Source organism: Dothidotthia symphoricarpi (genome assembly GCF_010015815.1).
Source record: "Dothidotthia symphoricarpi CBS 119687 unplaced genomic scaffold P153scaffold_6, whole genome shotgun sequence".
Taxonomy (NCBI): Eukaryota; Fungi; Ascomycota; class Dothideomycetes; order Pleosporales; family Dothidotthiaceae; genus Dothidotthia; species Dothidotthia symphoricarpi.
In genome coordinates, this window is record NW_022985013.1 from 93,210 (window position 1) to 113,981 (window position 20,772).

A 20,772-nucleotide genomic window follows, 5' to 3' on the forward strand; every position below is an offset into this window, starting at 1 on the left:
GAACACGAGAGCGACGTTTGTCGTCGTGAAGTGATAAAACCTACGTCAAGGTCAGTCCGTAACTGAGACTTGCGCGAGTCCTATGCAATTAGCAAACCTGTGCCCTTTACGGCACCACCAGTGCTAAAAGAATCATTGATCTATATAGGCGCCATGAACAGAAGAGATTCCCTTTACGCTGTCCCACTTTATTTCATCATCCCCCTCTTCGATTGAATAAACGATGTCGCTTTGCCAGCATTTGTGTTGATGGCCGGTTCTGTGCATGTTAGATCCCTGGAATGTCGCCACCGAACCTCTTGCGTAAGATGTAACACACATCTGAGAAGAGACTGTAACAACCTCGACATGTCGATCTTCGATATCTTGCACACGCCGAGAGTTCTATGAAGAGTGAATTAAGCTCAGCGATCTTCTCCATTCTTCTGTTGGGCGCGTGGTGTTGTTTGTGTGAGGACTAGTTGCTGCTTGATGATGGGCTCGTGTCTTCCATGTGGGACGAGGTGGGGCGCCATGCTGTGCCAAGACTCACGTCATGGTCATCTCAAATCCGTTCCGTAAAGGGGTCGGTCCATCTCCTGCAGTCGCATTGCCCTGCCGGTACAAAATGGTGACCACCAGACCCCTATCCAGATGCTCTTTCCCATGTGTCCGCGATCATGGAAGCAAGCGCCGCCTCCGACAAGCCTTCCGGTTCTTGAATGCGACGTGATGCGACGCCCGACCTGTTCACGACTGTCAGAGCAGGCGCGAATCCACCTGAGATGTCTTGAGACTCAGTCGACGAGTGAGCTCATGCGAAAGCGCTTCGTGAGGATTGCACCCGTCCTCTGACTAACGGTTTAACAAGCTCTGTCGATTCGACCGACAACTTCAGCGCCACGCTATCTTCCTCCATCCATGCAAAGACGCACAGCGCCCTCAACGCGTCACTTCCAGTCCCACGATAGCCCCGCGCATACATAGGCGCTTCATGGCACGGCGCAAGTAAGGAAGGAAGTATGATAAGGCGAGAACCACATACGTGTTGTGTAGAGCGTGGCTGCTGGTTTAGATTGGGCGGACACTCCCACTTGCAAACCTGGTTACCGTGTGCGAGGATGAGCAAAGCGGGCAGGGCGCTCTTCATCATCTGACATTCTAGCAGAGTGCGAGTTTTAAACAGTAGATGGTGATGAAAAGCGTTGGTCACAGTGTTGAATTGCGTTCATGATGTGACTGATGTGATGAATTACCGATATCTTTACACATCATTGGCAAGCCACCCACCTTCGCTCTCCTCGTGTATGTCTTTTTGCAGTCTTTTTTCCCATGCACAAACGGATAGGTGGTCCGTGCGTTGCGTGCCACAGTAGCATTACTAGCGAATCCCCGTTGTAGTACCACAGTGCCCAGACGATTTCGGCGATTTGGTGCGGCTTACTAATCCCCAGAACAATCTAGGGACCCTGTCGTATGTTTTTGTACTTCCAGCAAACTTAGTAACGGGCATGTAGTCCAATGGTAAGACGGCAGATATCTTCCTTCTGAGAATCCAGTGTTCGATTCCTGGCGTGCCCCAATGTTTTTTTGTTCCTTCGTTGCCTTGCCCAGCATCGTAGCTACCATCAAGCTTAGGTAGCGCTTGCTCCTGCGTGTGTCATGGCCCCTTACGACTTCTCAGCTGCCCTTGACACCTTCCCCGCTGTTGCGTTCATTTTTGTTGTTTGATCAGATACGCGTCAGTGATGAAGCATGACTCTGGCCAGATGTGCCGTTCAGGACTTGTGCTCCCTGGCAAGGTTTCATGACCTATTCTCATCTTGCGCTGTAGCGACAGTCATCGCAATTGCCACAAGATCAATGCGTCATGAGTAATCTTCTTTTCTTGCCTCTTGGTTACATTAATCTCCGCTTTCGTCGATACGGGATCAAAGTCCACGGTCCAGCGGCTTCCCCGCATTTTTGTTTTATCCGGGTCGAGTGCGTCGCGCGCTGTTCACCTTCGGATATTAAAATGAGCTTCGGTTTCATCATGGTTTTGTACCCATGACCGTGGAATGACTGCATCACAGAGTTTTGCCTATAATGCTGGATAATAGAGTGATTGGCAAGCTCGTTGCATTTGTTAGTTGCCCTGATAGCACAATATCCATGTAACTTCGCGTACGTCTAGGCTCTGAGCGATTGGTCTATGAGGCTGACAAGAAGCGTTCAAGCAAAACCCGTAGAATAAAAACACCCCAATGCAGTTCCCACATCATGTGTCGCATAAACGCAGGGATCACAATCAGCCACGAATTGCGATATTATCATCATTCCACCAACGCAGCGACACCCACAATCCTGCATCTAATTTGAGATCTTCTCCAGGACATGACTCAATGCCTTCAAACCGAGCATAGTAGACACCCGTTCTAAGACCGGATAAATCACAGAGTTCCCAATTGGGTCAGCGGCTAAATAGCGTAGTCTACTGTAAACAAACTAAGCGCAGACAGGCTTTTCATGGCCCGCTATTAGTTCCCCTGCCCATCATTGGAAGTTGTATATAAACTCAAGATGCACCAAGCAACAAGATACATCAACTGAATACCTGGATTTTTACACTAGAGCATCATGGGCATCAAAACTTTCTTCGTCGCGTCCCTGGTCGCTGTCTCGACTGCCTACCCGCTCGTTGATCCTATTCAGATGTTCAAACGAGCAGGCCCGGCAGCTGGTGTGGTATGTCGACTTTCCTTCTGCTTATGGCAGTTTTTCAAGATTGAGTTTCGAACCACAATTTTTGTAGAATCTGTTCCCATTCTCATTGTGCCACAGGTTATTCAAAATTGCGCAGCACCTGGTCAAATCGCGCTTGCATACGATGATGGTCCCTACCAATACACGCAAAAGCTCGTTGACACCCTCAATGCCGGAGGAGCGAAGGGAACCTTCTTCGTTACTGGTACTCTTTACGGTATGTCGCTTCATCTCTCCGTCTGCACTTTTGATTTGCACACTGCTCATATCGACCTTCTCTGACACCTACAGGATGTATCTACAACTACAAGAGTGCCCTCCAAAATGCCTACAATGCTGGCCACCAAATAGCATCACACACCTGGACCCACCCCTCTAACTTCGGCTCCCTATCCACCGCCGACCTCACAACCCAAATGACGCGTGTCGAACAAGCTTTGATCAACATCATTGGCGTGAAGCCAACTTACATGCGCCCACCATATCTCGCAACGGGCGGCAACGTGCTGCCGACCATGAAGACCCTAGGGTACAGGGTCATCACCGATGATGTCGACGCTGGAGATTGGAATGGCCTGACGCCAGAGCAGAGCGAGCAGAAGTTTGTTCAGGCGGGTCCAGGTGGCAACGGACATATCCCATTGATGCATGAAACTTATGCCACGACTGTAAACACTCTTACACCTTGGTTGATTAACTGGGCGAAACAGAATAATCTGAAGATAGTCACTGTTGGTAAGTCCAATCCATTCATTGAACACCTTGTACATGATTTGACTGTGCGACAGCTCAGTGCCTTGGCGATACGGCGGCTGGCGCGTACAAGGCTGGTACTGCGAACGGCGCAACTACTTGTTAAGTTCTCGGTGCAGATCAACCGAGTGGGGACGAGAAGTGGCATTAGCTTCTCGATGATGCTGCATACAAGATTGATGAATGTGCAGACTACCTTCGTTCCAATGTAAATATTAGTGTTATATCTGCACCCTTTCTTCAAAAGGGATGAGAAAACCACATATATGATCAACCATTACTCTATCACTCATTTGTCGAGGATATTAACGTGTTATGATACTCAGAGTACATCGGAGATCTAGCTTCCTCCGTTTGTCAAGCTAGTACTCAAATGATACGCGTGCTTTCCTAGACTTGACCACTAACACTACTGATCAATCCTGATAAGAATACAAAGTCGAGGAGATATTCGCACACCAAGGCATCAGCACTCTCATCTCCAAGACTGAGCAAACTTACACGCCCAAAAGTCTTGTATATATCCTTCAATCACGGTCTATTAATTTAATCTTTGTTTTCTTGAACTTCGAAGACAAATTGGTTGAAGTCTGGCTATAGGTTGTAGTAATCGCTTTCCGACTCTTGCATCTAACCTGAACCAGCCTGCTCTGACCACACTTGATGGCACACCTTTTTGGTGTTAGTGGAAGTCGAACTTCGGTCATCAATGACTCGAAAAACTTGATGCAACAGACAGTCAAGTCATTGTTAATCCAAGATCATCGTACGAAAGTACGCACGTAGTTGAAGGTGTGATAGTACGCAGAAAGGGACATAGAGAATCGTCTTGTAGGCGGTCAATACAGATGAATCAGCGGAAGATATGATTGAGCAGGTAGTTACGACAAAACGTTTCCACGAATTGTGTGAAGCGTTGAAAACTGGGTAAAAAATAGATTAATTTTATAACTATTACATCTAGATCAACATGTATTCCAAGTTGACTGTACCAAATCTGGAATCTTTTCAAAGTTCTTAGGCAGCTACATATGTTGCATCACCAGAAATTCAAAGCAGCAGCCCCAGCCAATGCAACAATCGCAGAACCCTCGAGGCCAAAGTTCGCCGCAGCACCAGTACTCACAGCTACAGAAGCAGAACCACTTGCTATAGCTGTGTTCGCACCCGTCGCCGACACTCCAGATCCAGAATGCAGACTTGTCGGAGAAGGCGCCGACCCACTAGCTGTCTTCAACCCCGTGCTTGCAGCCGTGGTACTCGCCGCAGCCCTAGTACTTGCGCTCACCCCTCCGCTCGAGAAAACTCCCTCTTCAACAACTGTCGCCGTTGCAAAGGTCAACTGCAGGCCATTTTCCTCATCCGGAAGGACGACTGTTAACGGCTCCATCAAAGCATCATTCCCGCCAGATTGACTGACTGTACACGTCATTTTCAGCGAACTATAATCGCACATATAACCCGCAGACACTTGTCCAACATCTTCAGTCACGTGAATTTCGTAGTGTGTTGAAGAGATGATGGTGTAGTCGATAGCGTAGGACGACCAGTCGCAGGTAGTGTGCGAGGGGACCGAGGATGGGCAACCGAGCGCGAAAACGGTGGTCGAGGGGCTTGAAGTCTTTATGGAAGCCACAGGGTCGAGGATGAATGACTCATCGCCTTCGCCTGAAATGATTAGCATTATGGGTTGTCATACAAGGTAGTAAATGCAGGGGCGAACGAACCAACGCCAGGCAAGAAGTAGGTCAGCACGGACTCGGCGCATGCGGAGCCGACCAATATAAACAGAAGAGCAACGGACTGGCGCATGATGAATGTAGATGATCGCGATGCTTTTAGCATGAGGAATTGCGTACGTGCGTTGGTATGCAACTTTCCGAAAAAGAATTTATTAAAGACCGTCACTGTCAAGGACTGACCGATATTGAAAATTTATAGCTAGTACATTAGGATAACGCTTCTTTTGTATTCCCCCTGAGGTCAATGGAGTTTCTCTATCGGAGGCCGGTGAGCCGTTGCAGCTAGCTCTTCCAGTCATGACAGGCATCATGATAGGTCGAGAACACTGCAATTTCGATCATGCCCTTGCAGTTTGTCGATGACTACTATTAGGCATCCACTCGGTTCCAATCTAGCGGAAACGCCAAGATAGATGAGGCATTGAACACTCCCTTCGATACGAGAATCGTGTGATCTCAGTATGCACACATTTCCGAATGGATCGCATCAAATCTCGTTCCATCAACGCCGCAATCCTTTCTAAAGACTCCCGGTTTGTTGCAAAGTTGCGCCCCTCCTCTCACTTTGTCCGCAGTAACAGCGACGGTATCAGCGATAGACGTATGAAGACCTCGAGTTGTCGCCTGTTCTTATTCAAACCCTAATTTGACTAATATGTTGTTTCTTGGAATAGGTTGATTAAATTCGTATATTGAAGTCTTCACGCTTTCCTGCAGTCACATCGTAACCCTACACTCCAAGCCATGGCACGTTGAAACAACAGGTCCCACGATGTGTAGATTTGTGTATGGGCAATAGATGGCTAAGACATGAATGACAGACCTTTTGAGCGGGTTCAGCCTTGTAATGAAGTTCGATATTTAACTTAACTGAGCGGACTGCCAATGCTGTTTGACTGGTTCTTGGAGGCTTGCTCGATGTCACACTAGGCAAGTATCAGAAACGTAACAGGGTTGATTGAGGCAAGAGACCTATGTCCCTTGAGAATGAATGTAAGAACAAATGTGAGGAACCGCGAAGAACCGCCTTCTCGCAACTGTGGAAACGCAAGGCAACGAAGCTAAATAAAATGACCAAAAGTGATGTAGGGTAACAGGCTAATCAAAGTTACTTTCATTCAAAAAAACGCACTTATGACCAAATTCAATTGGAATATGAGGCTGAGAACATAGTTTACGATATTTCAAGTATTCTACTTGCCAACTGACGTTGATTAACCCTGACTCCAGACCTTTCTCATCCTGTGGCAATCTCTGCCTTGTTTAGTCCCGAGTCGCGACACATCCTGCTGAGTCGCAAGTTTTTGGTCTACACATCTACTCTGAACTTTTCTTTCCCTGTCTAGAATTCCAGCAGCTCAAGGTCTTTTGTTTGTCGTGGAAGTTGCTCCTGGCAATCCGCCAATCTGGTCTGATTCTCGAATTGTACGTCCTTGTCCCTTTTGTACTCCCCTCACGATCTTGCCAGAACTAAAAAAACTACAAACCTTATGCCTTTTAGGGTATGTTTATCCTCTTATTCTCCTTTTACTCGCGAGTTCCGGAAGATTTTCGACAATTGCTGTTCTATATTCTTCGCTGCCTGTACAGCCATTGGAAGACTAGACGCCTATATCCACGATATTTCTCAGTCAAGTAGAAATTCTTTCGAGCGGTTGAGATCAAAGTTGAAATCGTAATCAAGATTTTCGATATCTAAACAAATATAACAGGTGAGCGTAGGACAGGTTAAAAGAATCACTGCGCCAAAAAGTGTAGTGCAGGTAAGGAGCACATAATTGCATCACGACAGATAACACAAACCTCGAATGACTTGATTAAATCAATACTGCAAGTTGCTAGAGCCAATGAGAACGAAGTGAAGTTTACCAATTCGCAACAATCTTACAATGATTTTACTTCAAACTTGGCTTCCATGAGTTTTATCTCTGACACCCAACTTATCCCAAGACAATGACCTTATTGACTGGCTTCGCAGCTCGCCAAGCATACTTGTAGATCTTGCCCGTCCCAATTCTTTCCGCAAAAGAATGCCCCTCGAACTTTCCAACCCTGCGGACAAGCATAATGTTATACAGAGGATAGCCCAGAACATCAGGCGTCGGTTCATTGCCGAGGTATTGAGCCTCAGAGAGAATAACTGCTTTGACAGTTCTTAGGCTACCGGCATGGAAGTCTGCGTCCAACTTCAGCACGCCGACTCTTGAGAGCAGAGGCGGTGCGTACTTCCTGTCCTTCACATCTGTCGCCCTCGTTTGCTGTGATGGGTCATCGGCCTTTTGAGCGGGGATGTTGATCCAGTATTCGTGTGACACTTCCATAGTCACACCGGAATGTGATGGTGCGGTGTCGGAGATGCCACCGCTCGATGTTGATCTTGGGTCAGCAGACGTGAAGAATGTGGTACGATGCTCATCCTTGTCAACTTTCCTAGTAACGCTGGTTCTCCAACAGTCTTCGCCGATGATGATCTCTGTGAGCTCGGTCTGTAACACTAGATGTCGCTCATCGAGTAGAGGAATCACGTTTCCCAAGTTTGGCTTGGGGGCGGCAGCAGGCTGCCATGAATCCCAATCCCTGAAGCCCATGGTCTGCATCCCGGGCGCACTGAACATGCCAAGTTCATGCAGAGATGTCCGTGCCCCATCGAGGCAGTAAAATGTACCTTTACGTGGTCGAATGCGCTCTTCGCCAACTCTGTTTTTGCAAATTTGAAGGACGATGCCAGTTTTCGAAGCCGTACCCCCTGCCCCAACATCAAATGGTACGTCATAATGAACAGCTCCCCCATTGACGCCGGAATACGTGCGGGCTTCTGCGGACTCCCAACCTGCCCATGACCAGCTCGGCGGGGCGCGGTGAATAGCCTTTGATTCATCGTCAAACTCGTCCTGTCGACGCTTCAAAGGCTCCTTCGGCTTCCACAGCAAGGCTACGTCGAAAAAGTAGCTCGGCAAGCCCTGTCTCATGGGTGAATTGAGGTGACTCTTCGACGTCAAAATATTCGACAGGCCTCTAAAAGCATTGAGAACGTCCCGGCTACCTCCGATGGTCCTCCTGCTAAAATCTTCTACACACTCAATATACTGTTCCATTGCTGGTACCCTTGTCAAGCGAACACTTTCATCGATAATGCGAGTTGTCAGCCCGGCTCGAGCGAAGGGCGTCGTATCAGGTTGTGGCACGGAAGTCAAGCGAAGCCATGGGAACGATATCGAGGCTTTGTCACCGTCCAGCGCGTTGACATCCTCTCTCCAGATCCCGCCTCTACAACGCCACATTGCAAAGCCTCCAGCAAACACTAGCAGTCTCCTCGATAACAGCTTTTCTTGAAAAGCACATGCCCTCTCTTCCCACTGCTCAAACCTCATCTTGATATTGACAGGCAAGACCATGCGCGCGTTTTTAAGAATACCGTCCTCGGATATTTGCCGCCCAACATCTCGCCTAGAAGCTATGCCCTTGATGCCGGCATCCGCATGGGAGCCATCAGCGACGATGACCGTGAAGAGCGCGTAGTTCAAAATTTGATCCATCCGCTCCATATTAGTGTCTTTGTCCTCGTCATCACCAGATTGCACCTGATAGAGAGGACATTTGAAGTCAACATTTGTCTTCAAAACTTTGCGTGTACGGATGGTCTTACCGTGCAAAGCTCATCCACCCACAAGTATCGCTGACCGAGACGTGCAACAACCTCTATAGCATCCATTACGGTGTTCGAAATATATACATTGGCATGCTCCAAGCTGTCGTCCATGGATAGAAAGGTCTCGTTGTATGATGTGAGTTTGGTAGCTCCCGGGGGGTCCCAACTCTGCTCTCCGGTCTGCATGTGCTCGTAGTATATCCTTTCTGAAGGCGGTACGTCGGGGTTTGGATTATCTTTTTTCACCCAGCCCTCGCGCAACGGTGGAGAACCCCATCGATAGCTAAGAGCTACGTATTTCAGGGGGTTTTGAGGTCGAGTGAAGTCCTGGAAAGAGAATAGCTTTACACGCATCCTCCGGACATCGACCAATCGAAGGGTGACTGGACCATCTAGGGTCGATGCTGGCGGCGGTTCGCACAGCAGTTGTGAGCACCCACCTTCTTGACTGTGCATTGATTCGCACGCCGTGATACATTGCTTGAAGAACCGTATATCGATGTAGTCTCTGAGTTTCCTGCTATACCATATCTGCTCTTCGAAACGTCGTGGATTTCCGTCGCCTTCAAATCGCATACTAAAATGACATATCTCTTTCAGTGGGGCCAGTAATGCCCCTCCGTGTCCATAAACGCGCACACTCAACGCTCCCGCTTTCTCCTCTTCTTTTCGGTACACCCTCAACATGAAGATGCAGGGCAATCGCTTCCGTCTCTTCCTCTGCACTGAAGACGGCTGTTCCTTGGCTATTTGCATAGTATTATCAATCTTGCCTAAACGTCTGTCGATTTTGTTGATAGAATTCGGAGATACGGAGTCACCTTGCGCGACACAAAGATCTTTGAGGTCATTGTTATCGTTGGATTCGTACATGTTTTCTTCGCTGTTCAAACTCGTCGTTTTTATGTCGCGGTCTTCAGCTGCTGTGAAGAGTCTTTTCGCCTCAAGCTGCGTTGTGATGGTATTTTGCTGTTGATTTGTAGCGTATCCGAAGGGCCAGATACCGGCCTCTCCCACGCATTCGCCGTCCCCGTCGCTGTTCTTCTTGATCGCCTCAGCGAAGCTCGCCATGTTCCTGAACTTTGCGTCTTTGGACAGGTGATCTCTGATATGGGCTGCTTTCAACAGGTCGTACTCTGGCTGCTCTACACTCCTAGACAGTAACTTGCAAAGTTTACAAATTCCACGGTTCTTCAAAATCTTGGACAAGCTTTTGCAGAATACGAGACTGTGACGGTTCTGGTCTAGATTCCATGGCACATCGTATTTTTTGGAAACGGGTGCTGATAAACATTCATGGAGAGGAATATTCTTGCAGGCCTTGCAAAGCTTGCCTGTTTGGAAGCTAGAAGTGTTTTCCAAGGTTTCCAGGTTGTCTCTAGCGGTGGGTTCTATACTTCCTGACATGGAGTTGGCAAATTGTAGACATACATTTTCGTTTGCGCTCGAAGGAGTTGTGATGGATTCCATCGAGTCATCGCTGTTATAATCAGGGTCGGCGGAAAGGGACGCTAACACGTCTGACTTTTCTATGCCGTCTGGTTCATGAACGCTATCAATCCTTTCGCGTGATCTCCAGGAGCAAGAGTCGGATGTACTGCTCGACAACGTAGAGCATAGCGTAGGAGTGATTGTCGGAAAGTAAAAGTCTGTGTGCGAAGTCATACCCAGAGGCCTTTGCCGCTTCGATCCGGGCGCATCAATGCTGAGACTCATCGCTCAAAGTGCTGGACGGAGATGAAAGAAGTTGGTAGAATCAGAATTGGAAACAGTGCAGCCATACTGTACTTACACGGGTCGCAGGACGATAGGGTGGCTGATTTTTATGCACAACCGTTCAAGGGTCGACTGAAGCCAATTGGGAGTTTGCTTGACTTACGAAGCGGCCGCGGGACTCATTCAATCGCTTGCAATGCTGTGGCTTCGAGCCATTCTTGCTCAGCGGTGTGGGCAAACCCAACAACAGTCCGATGTGGATGGATTGGATATAATTGTATTTGGCGCGCAGCCTGCGAAGGCAGAAAATGAGTGGTGCATCTTGAGGCAACCAGCCAGCATCGCTGATACAGCGCAGTGCAGGACGCCTCTGCATTGCAAATTATGCCAACATCAAGTTTTGGAACACGATCGTCCCCGTAGGTGCCAATTATTTTCGAGCTATGGTTGCGTGTTCTTATCGGTGTTGGTTGCGACGTGGCATGGTCGGGATGGTCATGGTCGCGACTCCGTGAGCACAGATTGGCTACTCTTGGGCAACAATGGCTTGCATTTGCCCCACAATCCTGTTCAGGAAGATATGATATATGTTGCAATAACCTAACCTAGAGCCTTTGTTTGTTCTTTTGAGAGAGGAATTGGCCGTCCAAAAGACTGAGGGAAAGAGTGCATGTAATATGCGGGGGGCTGGTGAGCGCGTAGATCGGTCGCGTAGAAGCACAGGTAATTCTTCGCGTGTTCCACAGCGTCGCTTAGATCTCCGATTTCCGTGAGAGAGCCCGATGAGCAATCATCACAGGTGAATGCAGTTGTACAAAACATCTCGCGCTGCGAAGGTGAGGGAAAAAAGATGGACGCGGCAGGAGAAAGGCATATCATGAACTCTGTGGCCCTTGATCAGCTGACCTTTTGGCTACTCAGCCCCACCCTTTTTTGAATCGGGCTGAGCGTGATGTGGAACGACAACGCCTTGAACGCATCTCATCTCATTGAGCATTCACAACTACCACCGTGCCATGGACTACAGCGTCTTGAAAGCTTATTCACAACACTTCATATCGAGTCGGGCAGATTTTGCTGACACGAGCCCGACCTTCGCGCACAGAGCTCATGCGAAACTGTTCTGTCATATCGCCTTGCGATCCTTAAGCATTCGAACTTGCCCTCTCATCTATTTGCGCCTATGTCGTCACTGATGACATTGGCTTTGAAGACGAAGCGCAACCAAACCTCAGCTCTCGATGCCGCCCGCGGCGCGCTGACCTATGTCGCCTTGAATGCGTTCGCGTCTCAACGCGGTCGACGTTGCCACCAACAGCCCTCACTTGCACAGGGTTGCGTGTCTCGATGCTCTGCCTGTTACCAAGGCGGGGACAATCACCAACACACAAGTAGACGTCGACGCATACACGGACACAACAAGTGCTATTAATGGCATGGCAACGTGGTGCGCTTGCAGGCCGCGCCTGCGACGGCTCGTAACAAAGCTACCGCAGTTAGTGGCCATCACCTTATCCTGGCCACAATTGGCGAAACCTGCGCTGCCTCTCACCATCTTTCGCAAACATGAAGAGACATAAGCGTTAGAAACACGGTACAAACGGTCACAGTTCTGGACTTAATCGATGACATGAGCACTACAAGCATTTGATGCAGAGGCACTAACCCACGGACCTGAAAGACACACCTTGAATGTCAACGACATGCATGTGTACTTGTCTCGACAGGCATAACTGACTCATTCCATTATCATCTCACTGGAGCTACACTACTCTTCAGTCTGTCTTACAATTGCCACCAGAACGCACATGGCGAGGGGGATCGATTTGGAATGTACCAGTCTAGCCAACCAGCTCTATATGGCTGAAGGATCGTATAAGTATGGATCTCGCCATGTAGACAAGATGTAAACACGTTATTCGAGTAAACAATTAAAGACGGTTACATGTTATCTATTAATACGTAATAATATCGGCAATGCATAATAAGCCTGTAGCTGCTTCTTCAACGACTCTGAGTAAGCCCGGGACATACTCCACCAGTCTATCGTGTGACGAGTTCGACCTGCTGAATCTCGCAATTTAGGACACAGTTTGCATAGTCGTGGGATGGCATGCTCCAGAATTTGACTTATACATCATGAACATGGTCACATGCACGATTCAATACTCGTCTGGGATATTTGAAGAGGGCGTTTTACTAGTCGCTTAACGAGACCAACGTAAGCAAACAGTTGCTTTGTAAAACTCATTAAAAGGAAAGAAAAGATACAATTGAAATAAGACAATTAACTTCGTGGAATGTGCTGTCAAGAACAGAAATTTAGACAATCAAGAGCACCAGAATAGCCTACAGATTTCTATAATCGAATTTCACAGAGGAAGATTAAGTATCTGATGTGTGATCATCCTTTGATCCCTAATGATATCGAAAGCGTATCTAGATGAATCTTTTTTATGCCCTATATCCTCCAAAGGTCAGGTGTCAATATCGCAAGTTCTGGTAAAGAAAGTGAAGAACGAGCTTCTTATATCCAGCTATGCTGTTGATCAGCTCTGGAACATGAATGTACTCGTCCGCCCCATGTGCTACTAGGATCGACCCTGGTCCGTACAAGACTCTCTTGTCACAGCATGCGGTCTTGAGGCGAGGGACATCAGTCCCAAAGGACACTGGAGCGGCATCGAAGCCATCTATCTCCCAGTCCAAGAGAGCCTCAGGATATTCGAAGACAAACTGCAACTTTACGTCAGGATGCTGTGAGACTATACGTGCAATTTTACTTTTGATACCGGGCAGGTCAGATACCATGCGGACTTCGCAGAGCGCCTTGGCCGATGGAGCGACAATGTTGTGTTTCTCTCCCCCCTCAAGAGTTCCAATGTTGAATGTTGAATTACCGAGCAGGTCAGACTCCGGCCAACTTGCGGCAGACAGGTCGTTCAATACGGCAAGAAGAATCGAGGTAGCACTTTTGCCAAGGTGAGGATACCCTGAGTGACTAACAAATGTTTCGTTAACTCTAGCAGTTCTACACGATGTTTCGGTTCGAAATGAAACTTACCATGCGATGCCTGAGGCGATGACTTCGAAGGCCACTTGTCCCTTGTGACCTTTCGCAAGCTTGCTCTCTGTTGGTTCAGCAAATATTCCCGATTCCCAGGATAGATCCATATCATTTGCGGCAATCATCCCATGCCCACCATTTTCCTCGCCAACTACAAACAACAATCCGATATCTCCCTCCGTCCGAAGCTTCCCTTCCCTTCTCAACTCCTCCGCAGCCATGATCTGAGCTGCTAGCGGGCCTAGGTCATCGGAAGATCCCCTTCCACGGATGGTATCGCCATCAATAAGAAGCGGAACGTGCGGAGGTACGGTGTCCATGTGAGCTGTGAGAAGCACGCGTGTCTTACGGGAGGAACCAATGTAAGCGTAGACATTGTGACGCGTAGACCCAGGCGCGATGGGAATACGTTCGACAGTATATCCTAGGCCCTGGAGATATTGCTCAAGAAACACACCGATGTTGTGCTCAAGCTCGCTAGTGCTAACGATAGACATAAGTGACGTTAATAGCTTTACGACCGGATGTTCAAGAAGGACGGACATAGTCCATAGCTTGTAGCAAAAGCTTTGGGAGGAACTAAAACAAAACGACTTTGATAGAGATGAATGGTGATGCTCGAGTTCAAACTTAAGTATAAGTTGTAATAGAGGTTTCGGTTTATCGTTAGGTTGATTAAATAACGTTATTTCTGTGTCTGTGCGTATAATGCACGCCATTACCGAATCCACACAATTACCGAAATACTAACGTTACTTACAGGTAAGTCGCCACCGGTGCTAAGACTCTACTGAGTTAAGATAGTTATCTATAATATTGTTAGTAGTAACTTCATTCGCGTTCTTCAGGAACCTTGTTTCTTTATTCTGCATACAAGTAGAACATTGTGATATGTATAAGTATGTAATGTATACTTTGCTATCATTGATTATAGAGTACCTTTTTTTTCGTGTATCTATATCAGGGTGGACTTTGAATACATTTCCCTTTCTTGAACCCTAAGCTACTATCTCAATAAAAGTTCTTACATATACATTGGTACGAGTTACCAACTTCAGGTAGTCTCAGGATCACCAACACGACGTGCAAAGCCATGGCTACGGCTGCGAATATGACAGAGCCACAGCTGCTGGTTTGGAATCCTGTCATCAACCCGGTCTGTTCTAACCTCGACATGATGAAAGGCACCACGCTCTGCATCGAACGACCCGGACCCAAGCTGCCACCCGCCCGGACGACGGATGTTCCTCCGGCGACGCCCACCACTACTGCTCCGATGCCCTCCAATACTACCATTCGATCTGACATGCCCTGCAACCGCTGGTACGAGGTCGAGGCCGGCGACTACTGCAACCTGGTGACTATCAAGTTTGCCATTTCTCTCGATGACTTCACGTTCCTCAACGCAGGCGTCAACTCCAACTACACCAACCTCTTTGCCAAAGAGAGCTACTGTATCCAGGCGGTCGGTGACATCAACAACTACGTCTCCGTCACCATTGACCCCAACAAGTCCTTTACCGGCGTCTCCTCCACCATGCTGCCCAACGGCACCATGACCCTGGACCCAAGACCGACCCAGCTCCCGTTGGCCACGGGCGTCCAGGACAGTCGCTCCTTCCACTTCAAGGACGATGGGTACCGATACTCGCCTGACGTGTTCGGCTACTGGAACAGCAACTGCGAAATTGCAGCGTCCAACTACAACGTCGACTATGACAACTTCGTCGCCTGGAACTCGCTCACGACAAACGTCACGGACCCAGCATGCGTGTTCCAGGTCGGCCTACGGTACTGCGGCTCCTGGGGTCTACCACCTACACAAACCACCACCGAGGAGCCCGAGCCCACCGGGACCGAGACCGGACCCCAGCCGCCAGCGGCCACACACGAGGGCCAACCGGAAGACTGTTGCGGCTGGCACGTCGTGTACAGCAGTGACTCGTGCCAGTCCGTCGCAGACAAGGCTGGAATATCCCTTGCGACGTTCCTCGAGTGGAACCCTGCCGTCAGCGACGACTGTTCCGAGAACTTCTGGCTGCGACAGGCGTACTGCATGTACAGGGAGGGCCAGGGCATCAGCACCACGACCTCGCAGCCTGCTTCAACCACAGCGTCGACGACGGCCAAGACTACCGCCCCGGCCCCCACGCACACCGGCCAACGTGTCGACTGTAACAAGTGGGACGTCGTGGCAGAAGGCGATAGCTGTGCTTCTCTAGCCAGCGACAACGGCAACCCAGTCGATCAGTTCTACGCCTGGATCCCTGCTGTTTCAAGGATTGTATTACCAACTTCTAGCTGGGGCAGGCATACTGTGTCGGCGTATCTGGGGCTGGCTCCGGCGTCACGACAACGTCATCGTCAACGAGATCCTCTATTCCTAATCCGCTGGGAACTTTTCCTTGTTGCCCCTGCAGACAGTGTCTATATATCCTGCCATCATATTTCGGTTTTTGTCCTTTTCTTCTTGTTGGACTTCCACTAGCAGCAGCAATTGGAGAGCGTATGGATTAGCCTGTACTAAATGAACCTTTAGTCCTATTTATCTTGGTCTAGGGGCTGCGTGAGTAGTTCTAGATATTCATTGCACTACTGTATTCTTTGGTCTCGAAAAGAGCTTGACTTTGGACTTTTCTGATTTGATGGTTTGTTGGCGGTAGAAACTATTGTTCGGGCAATCCGGGCGACGTCTGTGGTGATTGAGGAAGGACTGTGCTTGCTGCAGCTGTAGCATTTACCGCCTGGCTCCTCAGGAGGCCATTTCTGTATACCGCCTCGCTACTGGCAAAGCCATGATCTCAAGGGACGCTTGCTTCGGTCATCGGCCAACGCTTCTTCACCACCACAACCACCTCACGTTTCACAACAAATACTGCTACAGAATCACTCAAAGTTCAAAGAACGTTCATTCACGACATGTAAGCCTGCATTCTCATTTTGAGATCTGTCCAGGCTGGAATAGACGCAGTAGTAGTAGTTGTTTATCTTGAGCATCTGCCGAAATGACCATGTGCGGAACTCCTCAGGATACTTGATGATAATGAGCTTACGTTCCTGCCCTCCCGGCTGCTGCAATCGCATGTTCAACCCGCCATTTCTAAAAAGGTATCAGACCACTTGTTCTCGAAATCCCCAACAAAGGATTCTGGTTGCCCGCCCGACTATATGGGTGAAGACTCGCTGTTTCCCAGTAGGTCGCGCCCCGCCGAACATCTATACCTGTGCCACTCGAGGTCGAGCCACTCCTGCCGTCCTAGGCTTTCGAACAAACTCATGACCTCCTCGCTGGGTCTCCAGTCACCAACCTGCCACTGCACAACCGGTGGTGATGGTGCCGCAGCAGCAGCATCGCCGTCCTTTTGCTTTTTACTATCACGCCCAGCAATGAACTTGACACCCCATCTGTGGCCCTTTTTCATCGGCAGACCATATTCCTTCATTTCTATGTCGTCTGAAGGAACCCACCACAGGTGCGTGAATATCTCGGCGTCCACGAGGCTCGGCATATTGTCGCGGGACAGAGACTTGGCAAACGCCGCAAGCAGGGGCTCGATGCGCTCCCTGCAGGGCTCGGTGCGGAACATGTCTAGATAGTAATCATACTCGTTGTCCGGGTTGTCGCCGTACTCGGCGTCGACGTCCATGTCCTCGTCCGTGTCGGTCTCGCGAGGGTAGTGTTCGGTGTCTGAGATCTTGTATCCTCCTTGTTCAGAGTCATGCGGATCCTCGCCACCGGGGCCAACGAAGTACCACCGCCCGTCTGGACGGAGGGAATGAAACTCGAGCCGGAATCGCCGCATCTGTGACCACTGATGGTCGGTTGATGCCTCGGGACTGGGGAACAGGTCTGGAGTGACGACAGCACGCACATCGAACAGGCTTAGCTGGGCACCGAGCTTGCACAGACCGACAGACACCGGGTCTTTTTCCGCGGGATGGATCAGGTTCGGCCGGGCCATGGACTGGTCCTGCTTGGGGAGCGAGAAGAAAGGCCAGAAGTGCAGTGAGGCCCTGGTCAGACTGGCGGGGATCCTTTTCCCGCAGAGGTGCTTCTCCTGGTCCATGATGGCGGCGCCGAACTCGTGGCGGGCGTCTCGCAGGGGGCCCTCCCACGGCCAGGTGTAGTGCTCGCGCATCACCCTACTCGGTATGGGGGAGGGCATGGGCCGCTCCCATAACCAGGGGGCATTCCACTCTTGGACAGCCGGCAGGTGGACAAGGCACTGCAGCGGCACGAGGGGAGACAGAGGGCGTATGTCTGTCGCGTTTTCGGCATCGGAGCCGTACGACCTTGACCTGATGGTCAGGCTGCTCACAAAGGGCAGATCTGGCAGTGTCTCGGGGTCGTGCAGCTGCAGGCGGCGCGAGTGATACCTGCGATGGTGGCATTCTGGCGCCTCTGGCTCAAAGTTCTGCGGCTGGATTTCGAGCTTGATGCCGATGCTGGCTGGCGGATCCTCGGTCCCGTTGTAGGCAGCGGCCATCTGCTCGTAAAAGGCACGAATGCGCACCGACATGTGGGCGCTAATGGCGATGGTCTCCTCCGCAGGTTCTTGGCACAGCAGTTGCGTCTCCGCAAATACATCGACGAGGAGAAGCGGCAGCGGGAGAGCATATTGGGAAACCCCAAACTTTGCGTTCAACGCTGCCTTGACCTCTTCGAAGAGCTCACTCTCGAAATCTGGGTCAGTCTCACAATGCCGCATGTTGATTGTTATAACGTGATGGAGCAATGTTGGAGTTGGTTCTTTGCTTGGTGAGGGTGGGGGAGAGTGAAGGAGGACGTGGAGTTGATGCGAGCGGGAACGGCCATTATATACCCGGGGGGTCCCCCTGTTCGCTTCGATCCCAGCATGAGCTTGCCCACTGAAGGTGTGGGGTCGCTCGTAGGTAGGTCCGTGTGTGTGTCTAGGCAGCACCCAGTTGCCTTGCATTGTAACAGGCACACTTGGCGACCTGATTGGCAAGAAAACGCTTTCTTCTAATTAGAAAACAGGGTGTTCTTTATTTTCCTCTATTTTCGTAGATATTCTTTAGTTTACAACAATCTAATAGCTACTTATAACAACAGTTAATTAAAACATACTAGGGCGCCTTAGCGCTGTGTAACCGTGAAAGAAGCTACAGTGTAAACTACATATCTTTTAAGACTAATAAAACTACCTATTATAAGACATAGAATATATTATTTTAATATAAAATTAAAAAGTAAAATAGCTTTTAAACTCCAGAAAATTACTATATAGAATAAAAAAATTAAATCTAGTAAGAGTTTAGTATTATATTGAAATTTATAAGACTATTAATAGTATATTACTCTTAAAGTAACTTTTACTACTAGTTTAATATCTACTTAGCTATTTAAACTAGTAGAAAAAAGCTAAGTCTTAAATATTATAAGTAATATAACCTAGTAGAGCCTAGATATAAGCCTAAGTTATCCCTAGAGGATAGAGATTAATGTGTTACGTTACTATTATATTTTTGTATACGTGTTTTAATTAATTATTAGTCTTTATTCTAAAGTTTAACCTAGTTATAACCCTCTACTTTCTATTGCCATTACTATTACTATTACTATTACTATTACTATTACTGCTACTTCTAGCTTTATCCTTATTCTATATTAATTATCTCTGTAGTAAGGTATTATACCTTCTAGATTACTACTATAATTCTTTTTTTTTAGGTAGTATACCTAGGATCTTTAAGAGCTTACTTAAAGTAGCTCTTATTCTTAGTTAAAGTAGTATTATTATACTACTTAGTAGTAAGATTATTAAATTTTAAAAGCTAAGTATTAAAGAAAACTCTATTAGTTTTATAAACTTATATAAAAAAGAGCTAAACTTAAACTTTATAAAGCTATACCCTAAATCTTTTATTAAGCTTAAAGTACTATAAAATTTTTTTATCTTTTAAGTAGAAGGTATTACTATTATACTAAGTAATACTTTTTATTTCTTTTTACTACTTAACTAAGTTGTTAAAGATCTTACTAGAGATATTTAAAGTACTACCTTAGTACTAAAAATTACTTACTTTAATTTTTACTTATTAGTTTACTTTAAGATATAGTATAAAAACATCTAGGCTACGCTAATAGAGTTATATTATTAGTTAGCTATAATTATAGTTATAAAGAAAGATAATATAGATAAATAAAGGTATAAAGAATATTTATATAATAGCTTATCTATATAAACTATTATTACTTATAAATTCTACTAAAGTTACTTTAGTTATATATTTAAAATTACTAGTTAATTAAAGAGTTTTTATAACCTAGCTATAGTTTATAATTTAATCTAATATTTATAACTAAGTTAAACTTTAAATAAGAGCTGCCTAGGCTTTTAAGTATACGTCTTTATTAGTATATTAAACAGCTAGTTATTAAGAGATAGCTAATTAACTCTTTCTTACTTTTACTATATACTTCTACTAAAATTTACTATATAAAAAGAGGCTAGGTATTAGCTTCTATACTAAGTTACTATATTAAATTCTTACTATATTACGTCTATCTGCCTATACTACAAGTATAAATACGCTATAGACCTAAAATAATAAGCTTAAGTTATACTAGTTTAATATTTTACTAGCTCTTAGTAAGAGATAAAGTAGAAGTTTAACTTTTAACTATAATAGCTAGTATATTTAGGACTTTAGAACCTAACTAGGGCTTATTAGAGCTAGACTAGTTATAATAGAATATATTATTATATATTAAATCTACCTTACCTACTTAGACTAAGTATAGTAAAGAAGAACTATAATTTAAAACTAAAATTACTATAAACTAAGATATAGTTATTACTATTTATTTTATTCTTATTAGCTATTTATTATAGTTATAATAGGCCTAGATTGTAATAGAAGTAAAACTAAAGTCTAAGCTTATAAGATAGACTAAATAGCTTTAGTATCTTTAGTATACTAGTAAATATATTAGAATTAAGTAAAAGTTAGGTCTTACACAAGTATAACTAAACTCCTACCTAACCTTAACTTAAAATATAGTCTACTCTAACCTAATTTAAACTTAATATTTTAACGCTAGTTGTAAGTTAGAGTTATATTAAGGTTATATAAAGCCTAGGTAGAAGTTAAGTTAT

At 46.9% G+C, this 20,772-nt stretch overlaps 8 protein-coding genes and 1 non-coding gene across 9 annotated transcripts; 3 read left to right on the forward strand and 6 right to left on the reverse strand.

Moving 5' to 3' along the window:
- Positions 1 to 625: 625 nt before the first annotated feature.
- P153DRAFT_383371 (uncharacterized protein) lies at positions 626 to 1,129 on the reverse strand (the record flags this gene model as incomplete). The annotated part of the gene is made up of 2 exons (XM_033670223.1): positions 626 to 725; positions 840 to 1,129. The coding sequence occupies 2 exons, from the start codon at positions 1,127 to 1,129 to the stop codon at positions 626 to 628; spliced, it is 390 nt and encodes a 129-aa protein (XP_033525646.1).
- Positions 1,130 to 1,486: 357 nt separating this feature from the next.
- P153DRAFT_t40 lies at positions 1,487 to 1,560 on the forward strand. The gene has a single exon. It is a non-coding gene; the product is annotated as a tRNA-OTHER (tRNA).
- A 956-nt stretch (positions 1,561 to 2,516) lies between these two features.
- Positions 2,517 to 3,748, forward strand: P153DRAFT_311529 (carbohydrate esterase family 4 protein). Its single transcript, XM_033664806.1, has 4 exons — positions 2,517 to 2,706; positions 2,803 to 2,941; positions 3,016 to 3,459; positions 3,513 to 3,748. The coding sequence occupies exons 1-4, from the start codon at positions 2,599 to 2,601 to the stop codon at positions 3,581 to 3,583; spliced, it is 762 nt and encodes a 253-aa protein (XP_033525647.1). The 5' UTR covers positions 2,517 to 2,598; the 3' UTR covers positions 3,584 to 3,748.
- Positions 3,749 to 4,404: 656 nt separating this feature from the next.
- On the reverse strand, positions 4,405 to 5,446 carry P153DRAFT_394618 (uncharacterized protein). Its single transcript, XM_033671325.1, has 2 exons — positions 5,205 to 5,446; positions 4,405 to 5,145 (listed from the first exon to the last, which is right to left on the reverse strand). The coding sequence occupies exons 1-2, from the start codon at positions 5,320 to 5,322 to the stop codon at positions 4,517 to 4,519; spliced, it is 747 nt and encodes a 248-aa protein (XP_033525648.1). The 5' UTR covers positions 5,323 to 5,446; the 3' UTR covers positions 4,405 to 4,516.
- Positions 5,447 to 7,210: 1,764 nt separating this feature from the next.
- Positions 7,211 to 7,912, reverse strand: P153DRAFT_276144 (uncharacterized protein; the record flags this gene model as incomplete). The annotated part of the gene is made up of 2 exons (XM_033662941.1): positions 7,211 to 7,533; positions 7,828 to 7,912. Coding segments are annotated over 2 exons (408 nt in total), but the record flags the coding sequence as incomplete, so codon positions are not given.
- A 603-nt stretch (positions 7,913 to 8,515) lies between these two features.
- On the reverse strand, positions 8,516 to 8,979 carry P153DRAFT_286725 (uncharacterized protein; the record flags this gene model as incomplete). Its single annotated transcript, XM_033663486.1, has 2 exons — positions 8,516 to 8,800; positions 8,866 to 8,979. Coding segments are annotated over 2 exons (399 nt in total), but the record flags the coding sequence as incomplete, so codon positions are not given.
- Positions 8,980 to 12,899: 3,920 nt separating this feature from the next.
- On the reverse strand, positions 12,900 to 14,302 carry P153DRAFT_311533 (Zn-dependent exopeptidase). The gene is made up of 2 exons (XM_033664807.1): positions 13,649 to 14,302; positions 12,900 to 13,585 (listed from the first exon to the last, which is right to left on the reverse strand). The coding sequence occupies exons 1-2, from the start codon at positions 14,194 to 14,196 to the stop codon at positions 13,069 to 13,071; spliced, it is 1,065 nt and encodes a 354-aa protein (XP_033525651.1). The 5' UTR covers positions 14,197 to 14,302; the 3' UTR covers positions 12,900 to 13,068.
- A 523-nt stretch (positions 14,303 to 14,825) lies between these two features.
- Positions 14,826 to 16,225, forward strand: P153DRAFT_374197 (carbohydrate-binding module family 50 protein; the record flags this gene model as incomplete). The annotated part of the gene is made up of 2 exons (XM_033669506.1): positions 14,826 to 15,935; positions 16,211 to 16,225. The coding sequence occupies 2 exons, from the start codon at positions 14,826 to 14,828 to the stop codon at positions 16,223 to 16,225; spliced, it is 1,125 nt and encodes a 374-aa protein (XP_033525652.1).
- A 124-nt stretch (positions 16,226 to 16,349) lies between these two features.
- Positions 16,350 to 18,532, reverse strand: P153DRAFT_364874 (uncharacterized protein). Its single transcript, XM_033667695.1, has one exon. It carries the CDS (start codon positions 18,358 to 18,360, stop codon positions 16,816 to 16,818), a length of 1,545 nt encoding a protein of 514 aa, XP_033525653.1. The 5' UTR covers positions 18,361 to 18,532; the 3' UTR covers positions 16,350 to 16,815.
- Between the last annotated feature and the right edge of the window lie 2,240 nt (positions 18,533 to 20,772).